Below are 13,142 nucleotides of genomic sequence, written 5' to 3'. Positions count from 1 at the left end.
GCATAAAATACATACACAGAGAAATCGACCAATCACAAACAATATATCGCACGCGACGATGAAGCAGCCTCCGCGATTGGCTAAACATATTTTTTCGAGCAGCTATGCGCGCACGCGCAGGATACCCGAGTCCCAGGTGTTGTGTAACACGGCGAACAACAATAACATCGGTTGATAGCGGATGACAGATGCGAACGGTTGCTGACAAGCATCTTAACGAAATTTCGTAACTGAGACTGACCCCATAAAGCTTCCCCGTGGTACAACATCAACGGACACCGCGTCGTGGGTTGTCATTTCATAACAGCGAGGCAGCTGTATGAGAGACATCCAATTTTTTTCTCGTGAGCGAAACTTTCGCATCCGGAGGGTCCAGTGATTCCCGCCAATTTGACACAAGGTACAGTCCGACTCCGTCATGCCGTGTCTTTCCATTCCCGATGAATCCTGCATGTAATTCTTGCATCTTCCGCACGGAATTAATCCGCGCGACATGTGACATCGCCAAAAAGGTAAATCATGTAACGATCTGAGATAGCAGTTCCACGAACATTTCTGTCAAAATAAATATTTTTCTTTTTTTTTCGTGTCCTTATCTTGTTTGTTTAATTTATCTGTATTATTCATTGTACATATAGCTCGACATATGTTGCTTTGACAGTTTATGAAATACATTTCAGATACGTATCCAAACATGGATGTAAGGACAGTACAAAATTGGCTGAACAGGCTTCCTGATAACTGGCATTCGCCACAGAGCCCCGACGAACTTGTCATTCAGAAGAGAGGTCGACGTAAATCTATAGTGTGGTCTCCTGATCTCGATTCTTCTAAACGACGCAGCCTCCTTAGGTATGTTAATTTGTATGTGTATTTGTAAAAGAATTGATAGTGTTTTGATTAAAGAATACTAATAATTTTTCTTCAGCATAAATTCTAAAGATCATACACCAGTCAAGAGCCCACAAACACCAAATATAGCATTGAAGAACACTGCTAGGAAGAGGCTCTCCCTCGTTGATACTCGCCAATCTAGTTTTATCACACCAGAAAGAAAAAAGACTTCATTACCTTCTCGAATATCATTGGATGTCACAAATGCGTCGGCAAGGCGATCCAATGATAGTTTGGCAAATAATTTGCGTGGTCTCAGTCATGAGCAACTCGTGCAGTTGATCATGGAGTTGGTGTGTGCACAGGAAGACAATGTATTGAACATGAATGAGAACCTTCGTGATATTCTTTCCAAAAAAATGCCAAACGCAGACATTCAGCCACTGATAGAAAACTTGATTTCTCTGCAGCAAAATGTTTATGCCAGCCTTGTGTTTGTCTCTGATTTGACTGATAGTTCCACATACAGTCGAGCTTATGTACATCTAGATATGTTTCAGGTTGGCGCAACGTTAAAATATTTTTATTTTGTAAACGTTTAGAAATTTTTCTTTGATTATAACAATTTGAATAATTATTGTTTGATTGCCTAATTTATTAAAGATTAGTGATAGTTCATTAATTTGATTTTTCTGTTTTGTGATTTGTTTTTTTTTAGAAAACTTTGGTCGATCAGGGAAAAACATTGCAAAACTCTCAGCACTGGGTTTCATTGATGCACTATTCACTAGAAGCGTGGAAAATTGCTAAAAAATTACCAGAATGGGTAGAACATGGTTCTCACAATGTTTCATATAAATGTTTTAAGAGTCTAGCGCAGTTTTGCAATGAAGCTATAAAAAAAGGAAATTTTGAAACATCGACTCTGGAAAGTTACATTGAGAGGTATGTGAAATATAGAGCAATTTTCCATTTTTTTTTCTTTTCATATTTTTACAATTATGTGATAATCTGTAGAAGTTTCATATTGGACTTAATGCAAAATTGAAGAATCATTTGAACATTAATTATTAATTAATTAATTTCAGTATTAAAGCTATAGCTGAAGAATGCAAAGATTTTCAATTGTGTTTACAAACAGCAAAGGAAAGAAAACAATTAACCAGTGACATTTAGGCTATTTATAAAATGCCATACTCATATATTTAAATATTTTCTATAGAGATGTGATAATTAAAATTAATATTTTTTTTACTTGTGTTTGTATACAGGATATATATATATATATAAGATAAAATTAACTAGTAGATAGAGAATTGATCAGTAAAGTTATTGCATATATTGATTTTAAAAATGAAAGATGAAAAAACTACTTTGTCTCTATACAATATTAAATATTTCTTGTCCTGTATATGCATACACATTGACATAACCATGGGTTTTATATTTATATATGTATAATTAGTGACTGCGTTTACGTTACAGACACATGGGTAAAACATACGAAATGCTATTGTTATAATTCGTTTTTGACGTTAGCTGATACAAAATTTTAACAATTTATTATACATGCCGATTCTTATTTTATGTCATTTATTTTAAGTTTTAATGTGTATCAACCCATAAATGGAAAGACATTTCTTTAATATACTAATATATCAATAATTATTAGTTTTAAAATATAAAAAAATAAGTATAAATTATTTTCTTAATAAAAATATTTATTTTTTATTTATTGAGAGTGTATGATAAGAAAATAAAAAACGAGTAGAACTAAAGAATTATTTAATAAAAAGTAATAAATTTAAAAAATTTTTCCATTTAAGGGCCTAGCTTTATATATTAATTAATATATTTGTTAGAATGTAAATATAAATAACTTAAACTTTATCTAATCTTTACATGAATAATATTTTTTGTAAAATTGTTCTTATATCCATTTTTAACTTTCTTTTACATAAGTTATATTTTTTTCATAAATATAGAATCAAAGGCATGTTTCTATGTTAAGCATGTCAAGCATTGTTTGAATTGTGTAGCAATTTTTTCCTATTTATCGTAACTCGATATACTTAAAATAGTTAAAGCCTTGTATCGCCAAATATTTTTACATATTTCAAGAGTATTTTTATATACAACAAATGTAACTGAGTAGTTTTATTATTACTGATAATATAAGTTTAACGTATTTATTATAAAACTAGCCTGATGGGGAATGGATGAAAATCATATTTTTTTATTAAAAACAATTTATTCGTCATAATATATCGTGTTTTCTTATAATAATCTATCCATATTATTACTTTCGAAAGGCACATATTTCACTTGACGAGCAGTCAGAAATCTTCTAAGCGATTCGCATTCGCGTATATGATACACCTGTACATATCTTACAAGAGCACAATAGCAATGGTGCTTAGAAAATTCCTGACAGCAGTCCATTCGATCGAGAAATGATCGTTATTCTTGTACATGCCCATCTAAGTATTATATGTCATTTCAGGCATTCTCGAATCAATAATACGATCGGGAATAATCGAAACATCATCGACATTCCTTTAGTATCCTAATTACGTGTTTTTTTTTTTTTTCTTATATGATTGCACATCGTCGTTTGAAACGCTATCTCATATCGTTCCTCGTCCTTATCGGCAAGATTACATTACGCGTCGTTTAGGAACAGCTTTGAAAAGTCGGAGATCGAAAACAAAATCCGAAGGAGCTCAATATATACCAAAATATTTTGGGCAAAAACAATGTAACAACATATAATCTGACCTCATCTAAACTCGAACATTTAGGTGAAGCAAATTAAGACGATAAAACTCGTAAAATCGATGCTTGCACGTAAATCTACAAGATGATCTGAAATCGGTAAAAGATGAACATACAGCACTTGTGAAATTTCGAGATAAACATTCTTCTTAATAAAGCACGAGATTACTTTTCCACGATTTATTAAAACTCAATTTTTTAATAACTAAATCTTAAATTAAAATTTTGTACAAATACAAAAAGAAAATAAAATACATTTTATATTAAACAACGAGTTTCATTATTTGTTCGTGTATCTAAAATTTAATTTACTAGAGGGCACGAAACCCTTATTTTTATATATAATAACAATCATCGGAATTTCACAAGGGTAAAAATGTGCTATGCACTTTTGCCAATTTCAGAATAGCTTGTATAAAATAAAAGTATAAAATCCCCCTTTTCGAAAAAATTAAATCATAATATCTGAATAATGTGTTAAACACATATAAATGATGTAATTACTTACGAGTGTGTAAATAAAAGGCATAAGATATTTCACTAATTCTTAACTAAACTTTCGAACAGAAAGTTAAGTTGAGAATATATATATATATATATATATATATATATATATATGCAGCTATAAATTGTGACAAATGCAATAAAATCGGATAAACATCCGGCCAATATAATTGTGTGCAATCCATTGTAAAACATCCATCCTACATAAAATGTGAAAAGAGAAAATCATTGGTAAATGCATTGCTATATTTTATGCATCGTCGATAATTACGAGTGACGTGTATCTATACGATTATTTCAGCTCGCGGATTTATGGCAAATCGTAGCCGACCGCCGATCAAAATCCAAAATAACGCAATCTCATTTTACAAACTACAAAAAAAGAATGACATAACATTGTAATTAAAAGGTTACTACACTGTTAAAAAAAAATCGGGTAAATTCCCGCTTCGCGATATCCGTATCCGCTCGGATGGCAATGAGATGCTATTAAATAACGCTATTAATATGCCTATGTATCATGTTATAACAATTAACAAGATAAAGCTGCAAATCGAATACTGTAGTAATCATCGAATATCCTGCGACTGCTTTAATCAACCGCTTTCACTGGCTGCACTCTGGGATATAACTAAAACAAACATTTATAATAAACTTTTAATATTTTTTATGTATGTTATATATTTTTGAAAATGTTTAAATTTTCGTATGTATCAAATTTATTTTAAAAATTTAAAATTATATACTTTTGCTAATTTGAAATTTAGAATCTAAATCTTTTTTTTATATAAAATTTTGCATTTGAAATTTATATCTCTTATACTTCGAATATTTTGCTATTCGATAATCAGTTTAATATTCGCACAAAAAATATTTCTTAACAAATTTTTTAACTTTTAACTTTTTGATATAATATATTTTCGCGATTTAACTCAATTCGGAGAAAGATTATATCAATCTTAATTAGTTCCGCTTACCCCTAATAAATTTCGTGGTATGTAACCTTCTTTATGCCCAAGTTTGCTCCACCACCATTCCCGTTCATTATCATCCCCCTTCCGAAGTACGACTACAGAGTCGCCGTTCTTCAGCGAGAGTTCGTCAGCGTGTTGCGCTTCGTAATCGAAAACCGCGTATACTTGACCGTTATTCATGATTCCCAATTTTTCCTGAACACCTGTGTATAACAAAAAAAAAAAAAAATAAATCTTATCATAACTACATCCTCTTATTAAGACAGACTTTAAATTTTATTTCGATGATACTGACTATACAAGTATTCCGAACATCCGTCGAATCCTTCCTCATCTTCTTCGCATTTTTCCGCAGCAGTTTCATGATCTGAAAGGGTGGTTGCGAAAATGCAGGCGCCGTGTTCGACCAAGAATCTCACCATGGATAGATTATTGCAACTAGCAGCGCAGTGTAACGGCGTCCTATATGAACAATAAATTTAGATATTTGTAGCAAGTTTTTAAAAATTAATATTTGTTTGAAACATGTTGCAATAACAAGACGCTTATGTTGCTAAATTTTTATCTTTTCTCCCTAACTTTAATTTTGATGAAATTTTCTGTGATCCATTTTTTCTTAAGATTATTGGAAATTATTTTTTATTCCAATTTTTCAATCTTTAATACTTTTTGCAATTAAGTTTCAAATTTTTTTTAAAGATTCTATTAAGTAAAACTATTTAAAATTAAATGGAGGAATATAATTTTTCGTTGATAATAATCTATGGTGGTCAATTTACCATCCGTCGCTGTCCTGGGCGTTGACATCGCAACCGAACTCTACAAGGAATTTGACGATTTCAAGGTGACCGGCGCATATGGCATTATGCAGAGCAGTAATGCCTTCGTCATTGGCGGAGCTTGGATTGGCGACCTCTTTCGCAGTCTTCTTCACGAGTTCGAGTTCTCCCTCGAGACTAGCGTCGAGCAGCAGTGCCAACGGGTCGAACGATACTCGCCTGGACAGATTGACCTTGCCACTTCCACCCCCCGTATTTGATGATTTGAGATTTCCCTTTTTCCTCCTCATCACTTCTGACATTTTGTCTCCGTCCACTTCCATTTCGCCGCCTGTCCCACCGGTCAATTCCGAATCAGTCTTCATCTTCGTCGGCTTGTCCTCTACATTGATGACATTCAGAGCGTCGATAATATCCGCTTCCTCCAGCCTCTCGCCGTCGCCGATATCGTCGCCGATTAAGGTGGTAACGTTCTTGCAATTGTCCGTGGTATCGATGATTTGCTGTTGATGTTGCTGCTGCTGTTGCTCGGTCTGCATGAGATCCGCCGGGATTTCCGTCTCCGGGAACAGGAAGGCTGGGGGCATCTCAATGCGTCGATTTATCGATACGTGAACATTGGATTTGGCGTATCTCAGCTTTGGTTGTTCTGATATCGGCACTTTCTTCAACGTCAGCGGTCGAGCTTTAATAATCTGATGACTCGCTAATTGCGTCTCCGTGGGAGATTCGGGCGGTTCCGATGTAGGGATCGGCGGTATGTCTTCGTCCTTATCTGATCTAAGATTCATAAAATTTAAAAATTAAGAAATCAATAATCATTGTGTTACCATTGTATTGTTATTATATTACATAGGTGGAAAATAAAATTATAATTAACTTAAATAATCTTATTTCTAGTCTAGATTGATTTGTGAATATTGTGCGTACTTAACATATCGCCCAACAGAAACCCAATCAAATCAATTAAAAAAAAAAAAAAAAAGTAAATAAATAAATAAAATAAAAATAACGAAATATAATAATTGTCGAAAAAAATTACTTCGATCAAGACTTACAACTTACTTCTACCTACTGCAACGTACGGAAAGCCGAATATAATTTGCAGCGCAGAAATCTCATCCAAGATTTTGCGAATCCTGAATGATCGTGTCGACTCGTCAATTCGGCTGCATACAAGTAAGTCACAAAAAGGGCACAAAAAAAAAGCGTGGACGAAATTACAAGATTGTCTGACCCGACTGTCGTTCGATTATCAATCAAGATCAATTGTTCAGTGGACAGATGTTGTCTAGTAGTCGCGATAATTGAGTATCTATTCGCAATTAATCATGCACGAAATCGTCGCCTGACACGTTGGTCGTGTGTATCACTGGCGTATACTGATCGGAGAACTTGTGAACACTAAGAGGAGCGTGGACCCATGTCGTCTCCGCGGCACACAAAGCCGCGGTTCTATTTCGGTGTCTATTATTCGAGACAGGCTTCGATTCACTGGCCAAATCGATCGCGAACTAATTAACATTTATAATTAACCCAGTAATCGTTTTGTCATTCCGCAGTACGAGCCCGCGCGAATGGTTCGATGAATTCCTCGACGATCTCGTAACTTTATGAAGAGGAGGGGGGGGGGGTGCGAAAAAAGTGTAGTAATTAAAAACGTATTTGAACACGAATAAGATCCTTTGCGTACGCATTGGCTAACGATAAAAAAATTATGAGAATAAAATATTTTGGATTAAATCATATAAATATTTTTTTAATGGTGAGTTTTTATAACATTTAAGATTGTTTATTTAATTTTGATATGATCTAGATTTTCCTAAATCTTTTTTTCAAAAGCTCCTTTTACAATAAAAACATTCAAAGTAGTAGAAAAGGAAAATATTAATATTGCAAATAATTGTACATATTCTTATATACTTTGAGTAAGGAAATGTATAAGAATATATAATAATATAAGATCATAATTAAAATATATACGACCTTTTATATATTCGATATCTCATTCTTTCTCCAGAATCACATCTACACGTCAGATTTATACGTCAAAAATTTTAATTTTAAATGTTGAAAATATATACGAACCTTGAATTGAGATTTGCATTCGTCATCTTACACTCGTTGATCCCTTCGGACGAGGATACGTCAATCTTCTCATGATGAGTCAGTCTTGGTGGCGGATTTGGTTTGCTCGGTTTCGGTGGCAATGCCGGCTTTGTTTTATCTTCTATTCGTGACTCGTTGAAATTCTTCCTTTCGCCATCGCTGCTCTTCGTCGTCGGTCTATCAAATTCAAATGGCCTGTCCGGTGGTTTCGTGGAGATATCGAACTTAGTGCCCACATGCTCAACCGCGTGTTTCGTCGTGGAATTTTGTTCGTATTTAGCTGATATCATCTCGAATTTGTTCTGACCACTACTCTCGTACTTATTCGGCTCTGTCTTATACTCCGTTTTGTACTGATTAGCACCCGAAGGATCGTGCTTGAATGATGGATTGTGATCGTATTTAGTTGACAATCTTCCCTCGTGCTGTTGTTGTTCATGTTTGGCGTATTGTGGCAGATTCTGGCAACCAGGTTCGTACTTGACATTGTGTAGATGCTGGTCGAGTTTCGTTTGATTTCCGGTTAATTCGTGTTTGCTGCTCTGTTGTTGAATCTCGTATTTGCTCGTGAGATTCTGATCGTATCTAGTTTGCTGCTGCTGCTGTTGCTGCTGTTCATGTTTGTTGGACGGTAACACGTGTTCGAATTTGTCTTGACTCTTACCCGGTTCAAACTTGGCTTTCTGATTCAATATTTGATCCTGGTTCTGTGCAAGATCATTAGAATTCAACACCTGCGACGACTGGTTATACTTCTGGGAAGAATTGCCAAAGTTCGCAGTGGTCGCGGTATTATGAAGGCCAACGAGATTCGACGAACTCTGGATCTGATAAACAGCTGCCGGAGAAGAAGTGTGAATGCTCGTTGTCTGATTCGGATATTGTTGCTGTTGCTGTTGAGCGACAGGATAACTAGGATGTCTATAACTCGTCTCTTGATTCCCAACGCCTGATTGCAGCTGCGTGCTCGACGCCGTTTGCTGTTGATTGTTGCCAATGTAGTTTTGCGCCGTGTTATTATTATGACCACGACCCAACAGGCTCAATGTCTGCGGCATAACCGGATGAATCTTGGTCGAAGAGGTCTGATAGATCTGTGATTTGACAGAAAAACTAGGCGCCACGCTCGACACTGGTTTTTGATGGCCACTTACGGTCTGTTGCAGATTTCGATGTTGGTTCTGCGCGGTTTGCGCGATCGACGGAACGGTAACACCAACGAGATTCGATGTCGTTGATGTACTGTTAATACCGGTCACATTATGTTGCTTCTGCTGAAGATTGCCATTCTGATGCTGCTGTTGCTGTTGCTGCTGCTGTTGTGCCTGCGATTGTGGTTGATGTTGATGAAGACGAAGTCCTTGCGATAGATTGTCCGGACTGAAGCTATGCGCAGTATTGTTACAGATGAGATTGTTGCTATTATTGTTATTGTTATTATTATTATTGTAGTTGCAACTCGACTGGATTGTCGTGGGCTGGTTGCCAAGATTTTGATTGTGCTGTTGCTGCTGCTGCTGTTGCTGCTGTTGATTGCTTCCTAATAATTGTGATTGCCCTAAACATTTTAAATCGTTACTAGATCTATATATATACACAAAAATGTGGATGTCTATTAATAACAATTTCACATTTATAATGTTAATTATTAATTTGCAAATATTTGTAACAAATTATCTTTTTAATAAAAAAAAATTAATAATTCAATTTATATAATATAAATAATTACGAATGTTCGAGCCTTTAAATCTTAAATTGCGAGTAAAATACTCACCTTGAATGTGCGATTGCGACTGGCTGTGAACAATTTGGTGTCCGTATTGCTGAAAGGTCGACCGCTGTCCCAATTGGGAGGCGCTCGCCGAGTGTTGGATTTTATTTTTGTTCCCATCGTCTTCTATAGCCTTGAAGTTCATTGTGAACTTGGTGTTGTACGGCAGTGTCTGGTACTTGGGGTCGTTTTTGTTCAGATTGAAATCATTGTCATTCGGTATGTGCGAATACGGCTCGATCGCGGCGATATTGCCGGCCGGCCTTAGCTTCCCGCCGTTATTGAAACCGTCGAGTTTTGTATCTGGGAATCCTGTATTGTTAACACCACTGTTACCGTTAGGACCCACTTGCGTCAATCGTTGATTCAACGCTCTCTTGCGCTGAAGACGACTTTGGAGTTGAGCTATCCGCGCGTCTATCGACGCCATCTCGGCCTGTCGTTGCGTCAGAGCCTGCCGTTGCTGGGACACCATTTGGTTTTGCTGTTCGTTCATCTTGTTGCGATACTGTGCACAAATTGGGAAAAAATAAATTCGCATTTCTCCTCGATGTGATATTTTCCTACGTATATCTTATAAGTTCGAAACTCGCACATGGAAAGGTTGTATGATTTAAAAAGAGAATAAAAGTTTTGGACAATTAATTAATGTTACAAAACTGAATATTTTGCCTAAATGTTCAATAAATACATCAGTATCAAGATAAAATCATTTTCTTTGTAAAAGTTGTTTGAAATCAACATTTTAAACGGAATTATAATTATATATGAATACTCGATATTTATGCTACCAATCGATATTTTATTAAAATAAATTCTTTTCAAAATAAATAATTAACCAATAACATTTTATTATTTATGTTCTGAGACTGAATTATCAAAAAAGCTATTTCAAGATGAACTAAAATTATAATCAGTATATATCTCGGCATCTGACTAAAGCAATAAACAAATCAGTTTCATAAATCAAAATAAATCAGGAATATAACCGCAATTCTGGGTGGTCCTATAAATATATCATAATTAGTCATATTTATAGTCAATTAGCGTAGGTTGAAAATGGGGACAAACATTATGACATTCCCGAGTGAGCGCTTTAACGGGACAAGGCCGGCTCTCTTGGGATCATAATCGATGGCACGAGCTTACCATAAGCTCCCTCCTGAGTTTCTCCAGTTCGGCGCTGGCTGGGGTAACCAAGTGCCCATTGCCGGCGGCACCCGTGAGGCCGCCCCCGATGCTGCCGGCACTTCCACCACCGGCGGGGGCATTCTGACGACCCCTGAGTTCCTCCAGCTGCCGCGTCAGCTCTTCAACCTTCGCCACAGCCACCGAGAGCTCTTTTTCCTTCTCGTTGAACAGAGCTCTTATGCAGTCCAGATCAGAGGCTACGGAAGAACGGAAGAGAAATAATGAGAATAAGAACAAGTGCAATAAGAAATAACAAGGGTAATAGAAATAGGAAATAATACATAATGAGGCAATATAAGAATAAAGAAGAAAGACATGAATAAAAAAATATCTTGCGAAAGCTACAAATATCGAAAGATTTATTTTATTTTCATATGTAATATTTACGAATAACCTTGTTTATTACATTAGGATACTGGATAAATTTTATAATTTCCAACAATTTAGAGAAATATATCATATACTTTATTAAATATATTTTGAAACTCGTTAAATATCTTCGTGTATATTTTTTATATTTTATTTATTTCGCGTGACCAATTTATTTTGAATGTTTATTAAGTAACACATGAAAATTGTTACAAAATTTAGATGACATTATTGCGAGAGATAGAGTGGGTCGTTACGAGATACATCGAATATTGATACGGGAAAATGAACGAGATACCCTTTTACGCAGCCTTTGACATTCAATATAATAAATCGAGGCCTCCGGGGTATATACACCCCTACGTCGGACACCAGCGGACGTTACGAAACACACGCCGGGGGATGACGTCGTATTAACGGGCGCATTAATCATCGCTCGGGTGACTTACCCGAGAGCGATACACTTTCCGTGGATTCCGTCGGTTGATATCTCATCTCAAGCTCCCGAGGAGCGCAACGCCGTCTCTCGTATCTTCGTGTCAGATTAGAAAGTTATTATACGCGCGCGATGGACCACTAAACCAACCACATATTGCTACACGGAACTCGGTATTGGCCGTGCAGAGCGATCTGCTGTGACCTGGAATTCCATTATCGAATTCTGGATTGGTACCCGGTCGACTCTCTGAGTACTATCTATCGCCCAGGAACGGCGTCCTTTATGGTCTTTCATTACTTCCTGTATGTAATCCTATAGCCGTGCGAATCCGTCATTGAAATTGTCAATGCGATTCTAATTTATACGAGACCGATTAATAACGGGTACCGATCTCCGACACATCCCGTTCAGCGAAGTCTCGTTCGATGATAAAGATATTAATTCACATTCGTATCGTATCGTATCGTATCGTATATATCGCGATTAATTCTTTAAGAATGCAATTATTAAAAAACAATTAGTCACGCGCCGCGCATTGCTACGTTTGATAAATGCTCGAAGAAGAAAAATTCGGGAAAACATTCTGGGAGAAAAATTCGTATTTTCTTAAACTCGTCTCCCTTTATTTTTATTTACTTCTTTCAGAAACTTTTCTTTAGAAACTATCGTAAAGCGGTTAGCAGCACGAATCCTTTCCTAACACATTGTTTCTACGTACCGCCCCGTAAAACAGAGAATCAATTGCATTTCAAAGTTAACTTTTACTAATTCTCTGAAATGTTGTTGAGATTTAAAGTTGCGAATTCAAGAGCGAGCCGGCTCTTGCGTGCCGAATAGATGATATGGCTCGATTTCCTTTTGCGTTGTTTGTCGACTACGGTCCGTTAGCCAGCCACGCCGATCGGCATTTTTGCCAATTGGCATAGATCGATCGGCACGTGCTCGCTTATATATGGCAACGCGATCAAATGGACGATTAAAACAAATGTGACGTAATAAAAAGAAAAAAAAAGAAAGACTTAGTAAATTCAACATAAGGCCTATCAAATCACACGCTAAGAGTAATTTCTCAATGCGTGTGTCAGAGCTAATTTAAAAAGATTGCATTCAATTATTCAGCAAGGCTATTATATATTTCTAGCACGAGTTCATATTATTTATAACGTCAGAAAGAGGAGAGGCAATACATCAATCGCATACAGATGCGGTTGCGCAAGAAGCTCAAGTGTGGGCGGCCGCTGGGTGAATATTTTGCGAATATTTTGCACGGGTGTATAAAGAGGTCGAAAGTTGATTTCCTTCCGCGTAAATTTAACTTTTATCGCAGTTGAATTTAATTTGGAATCAATTTCGCCAACGGCAATTAACTTCAACGGTAGTTCAATTGTCTCTTTATA

The 13,142-nt window shown here is 36.0% G+C and overlaps 2 protein-coding genes across 12 annotated transcripts in view; one reads left to right on the top strand and one right to left on the bottom strand.

The window, feature by feature from the left end:
* Positions 1 to 125: 125 nt before the first annotated feature.
* Positions 126 to 2,651, top strand: LOC105431873 (uncharacterized). 2 transcript variants are annotated; one of them, XM_025219543.2, is made up of 5 exons: positions 126 to 400; positions 681 to 852; positions 929 to 1,394; positions 1,553 to 1,779; positions 1,923 to 2,651. In XM_025219543.2, the coding sequence occupies exons 2-5, from the start codon at positions 695 to 697 to the stop codon at positions 2,008 to 2,010; spliced, it is 939 nt and encodes a 312-aa protein (XP_025075328.2). In that variant the 5' UTR covers positions 126 to 400; positions 681 to 694; the 3' UTR covers positions 2,011 to 2,651. The 2 variants fall into 2 exon arrangements, with proteins under 2 accessions (XP_025075328.2, XP_088936417.1); XM_089080291.1 differs by having other exon boundaries at positions 126 to 512.
* Positions 2,652 to 3,065: 414 nt separating this feature from the next.
* LOC105431859 (Ankyrin-repeat, SH3-domain, and Proline-rich-region containing Protein) overlaps positions 3,066 to 13,142 on the bottom strand; it is a 59,381-nt gene continuing 49,304 nt past the window's right edge. For 9 of the 10 annotated variants that reach the window (XM_011646325.2, XM_011646318.2, XM_011646326.2 and 6 more), the window contains 7 exons: positions 10,896 to 11,134; positions 9,750 to 10,254; positions 7,955 to 9,533; positions 5,867 to 6,646; positions 5,383 to 5,549; positions 5,091 to 5,290; positions 3,066 to 4,744 (listed from right to left, as the gene is read on the bottom strand). In XM_011646325.2, coding sequence (XP_011644627.2) covers positions 4,706 to 4,744; positions 5,091 to 5,290; positions 5,383 to 5,549; positions 5,867 to 6,646; positions 7,955 to 9,533; positions 9,750 to 10,254; positions 10,896 to 11,134 — 3,509 coding nt within the window. In that variant the 3' untranslated portion in view covers positions 3,066 to 4,705. The remainder of the gene's footprint in view (positions 4,745 to 5,090; positions 5,291 to 5,382; positions 5,550 to 5,866; positions 6,647 to 7,954; positions 9,534 to 9,749; positions 10,255 to 10,895; positions 11,135 to 13,142) is intronic. The other variant, XM_089080111.1, reaches the window with a different exon arrangement.

This window comes from Pogonomyrmex barbatus, unplaced genomic scaffold (genome assembly GCF_055798465.1).
Source record: "Pogonomyrmex barbatus isolate J1 unplaced genomic scaffold, ASM5579846v1 scaffold1, whole genome shotgun sequence".
Taxonomy (NCBI): Eukaryota; Metazoa; Arthropoda; class Insecta; order Hymenoptera; family Formicidae; genus Pogonomyrmex; species Pogonomyrmex barbatus.
This window is presented reverse-complemented; position numbering and strand designations above follow the sequence as displayed.

What these genes read in the sequence shown, in the direction of transcription:
- LOC105431873 (XM_025219543.2), top strand. Translation starts at nt 695, where the DNA reads ATGGATGTAAGGACAGTACAAAATTGGCTGAACAGGCTTCCTGATAAC. An exon ending in AAACGACGCAGCCTCCTTAG is followed by an intron (nt 853 to 928) that starts GTATGTTAATTT and finishes ATTTTTCTTCAG; the next exon opens with CATAAATTCTAAAGATCATA. An exon ending in CTGGAAAGTTACATTGAGAG is followed by an intron (nt 1,780 to 1,922) that starts GTATGTGAAATA and finishes AATTAATTTCAG; the next exon opens with TATTAAAGCTATAGCTGAAG.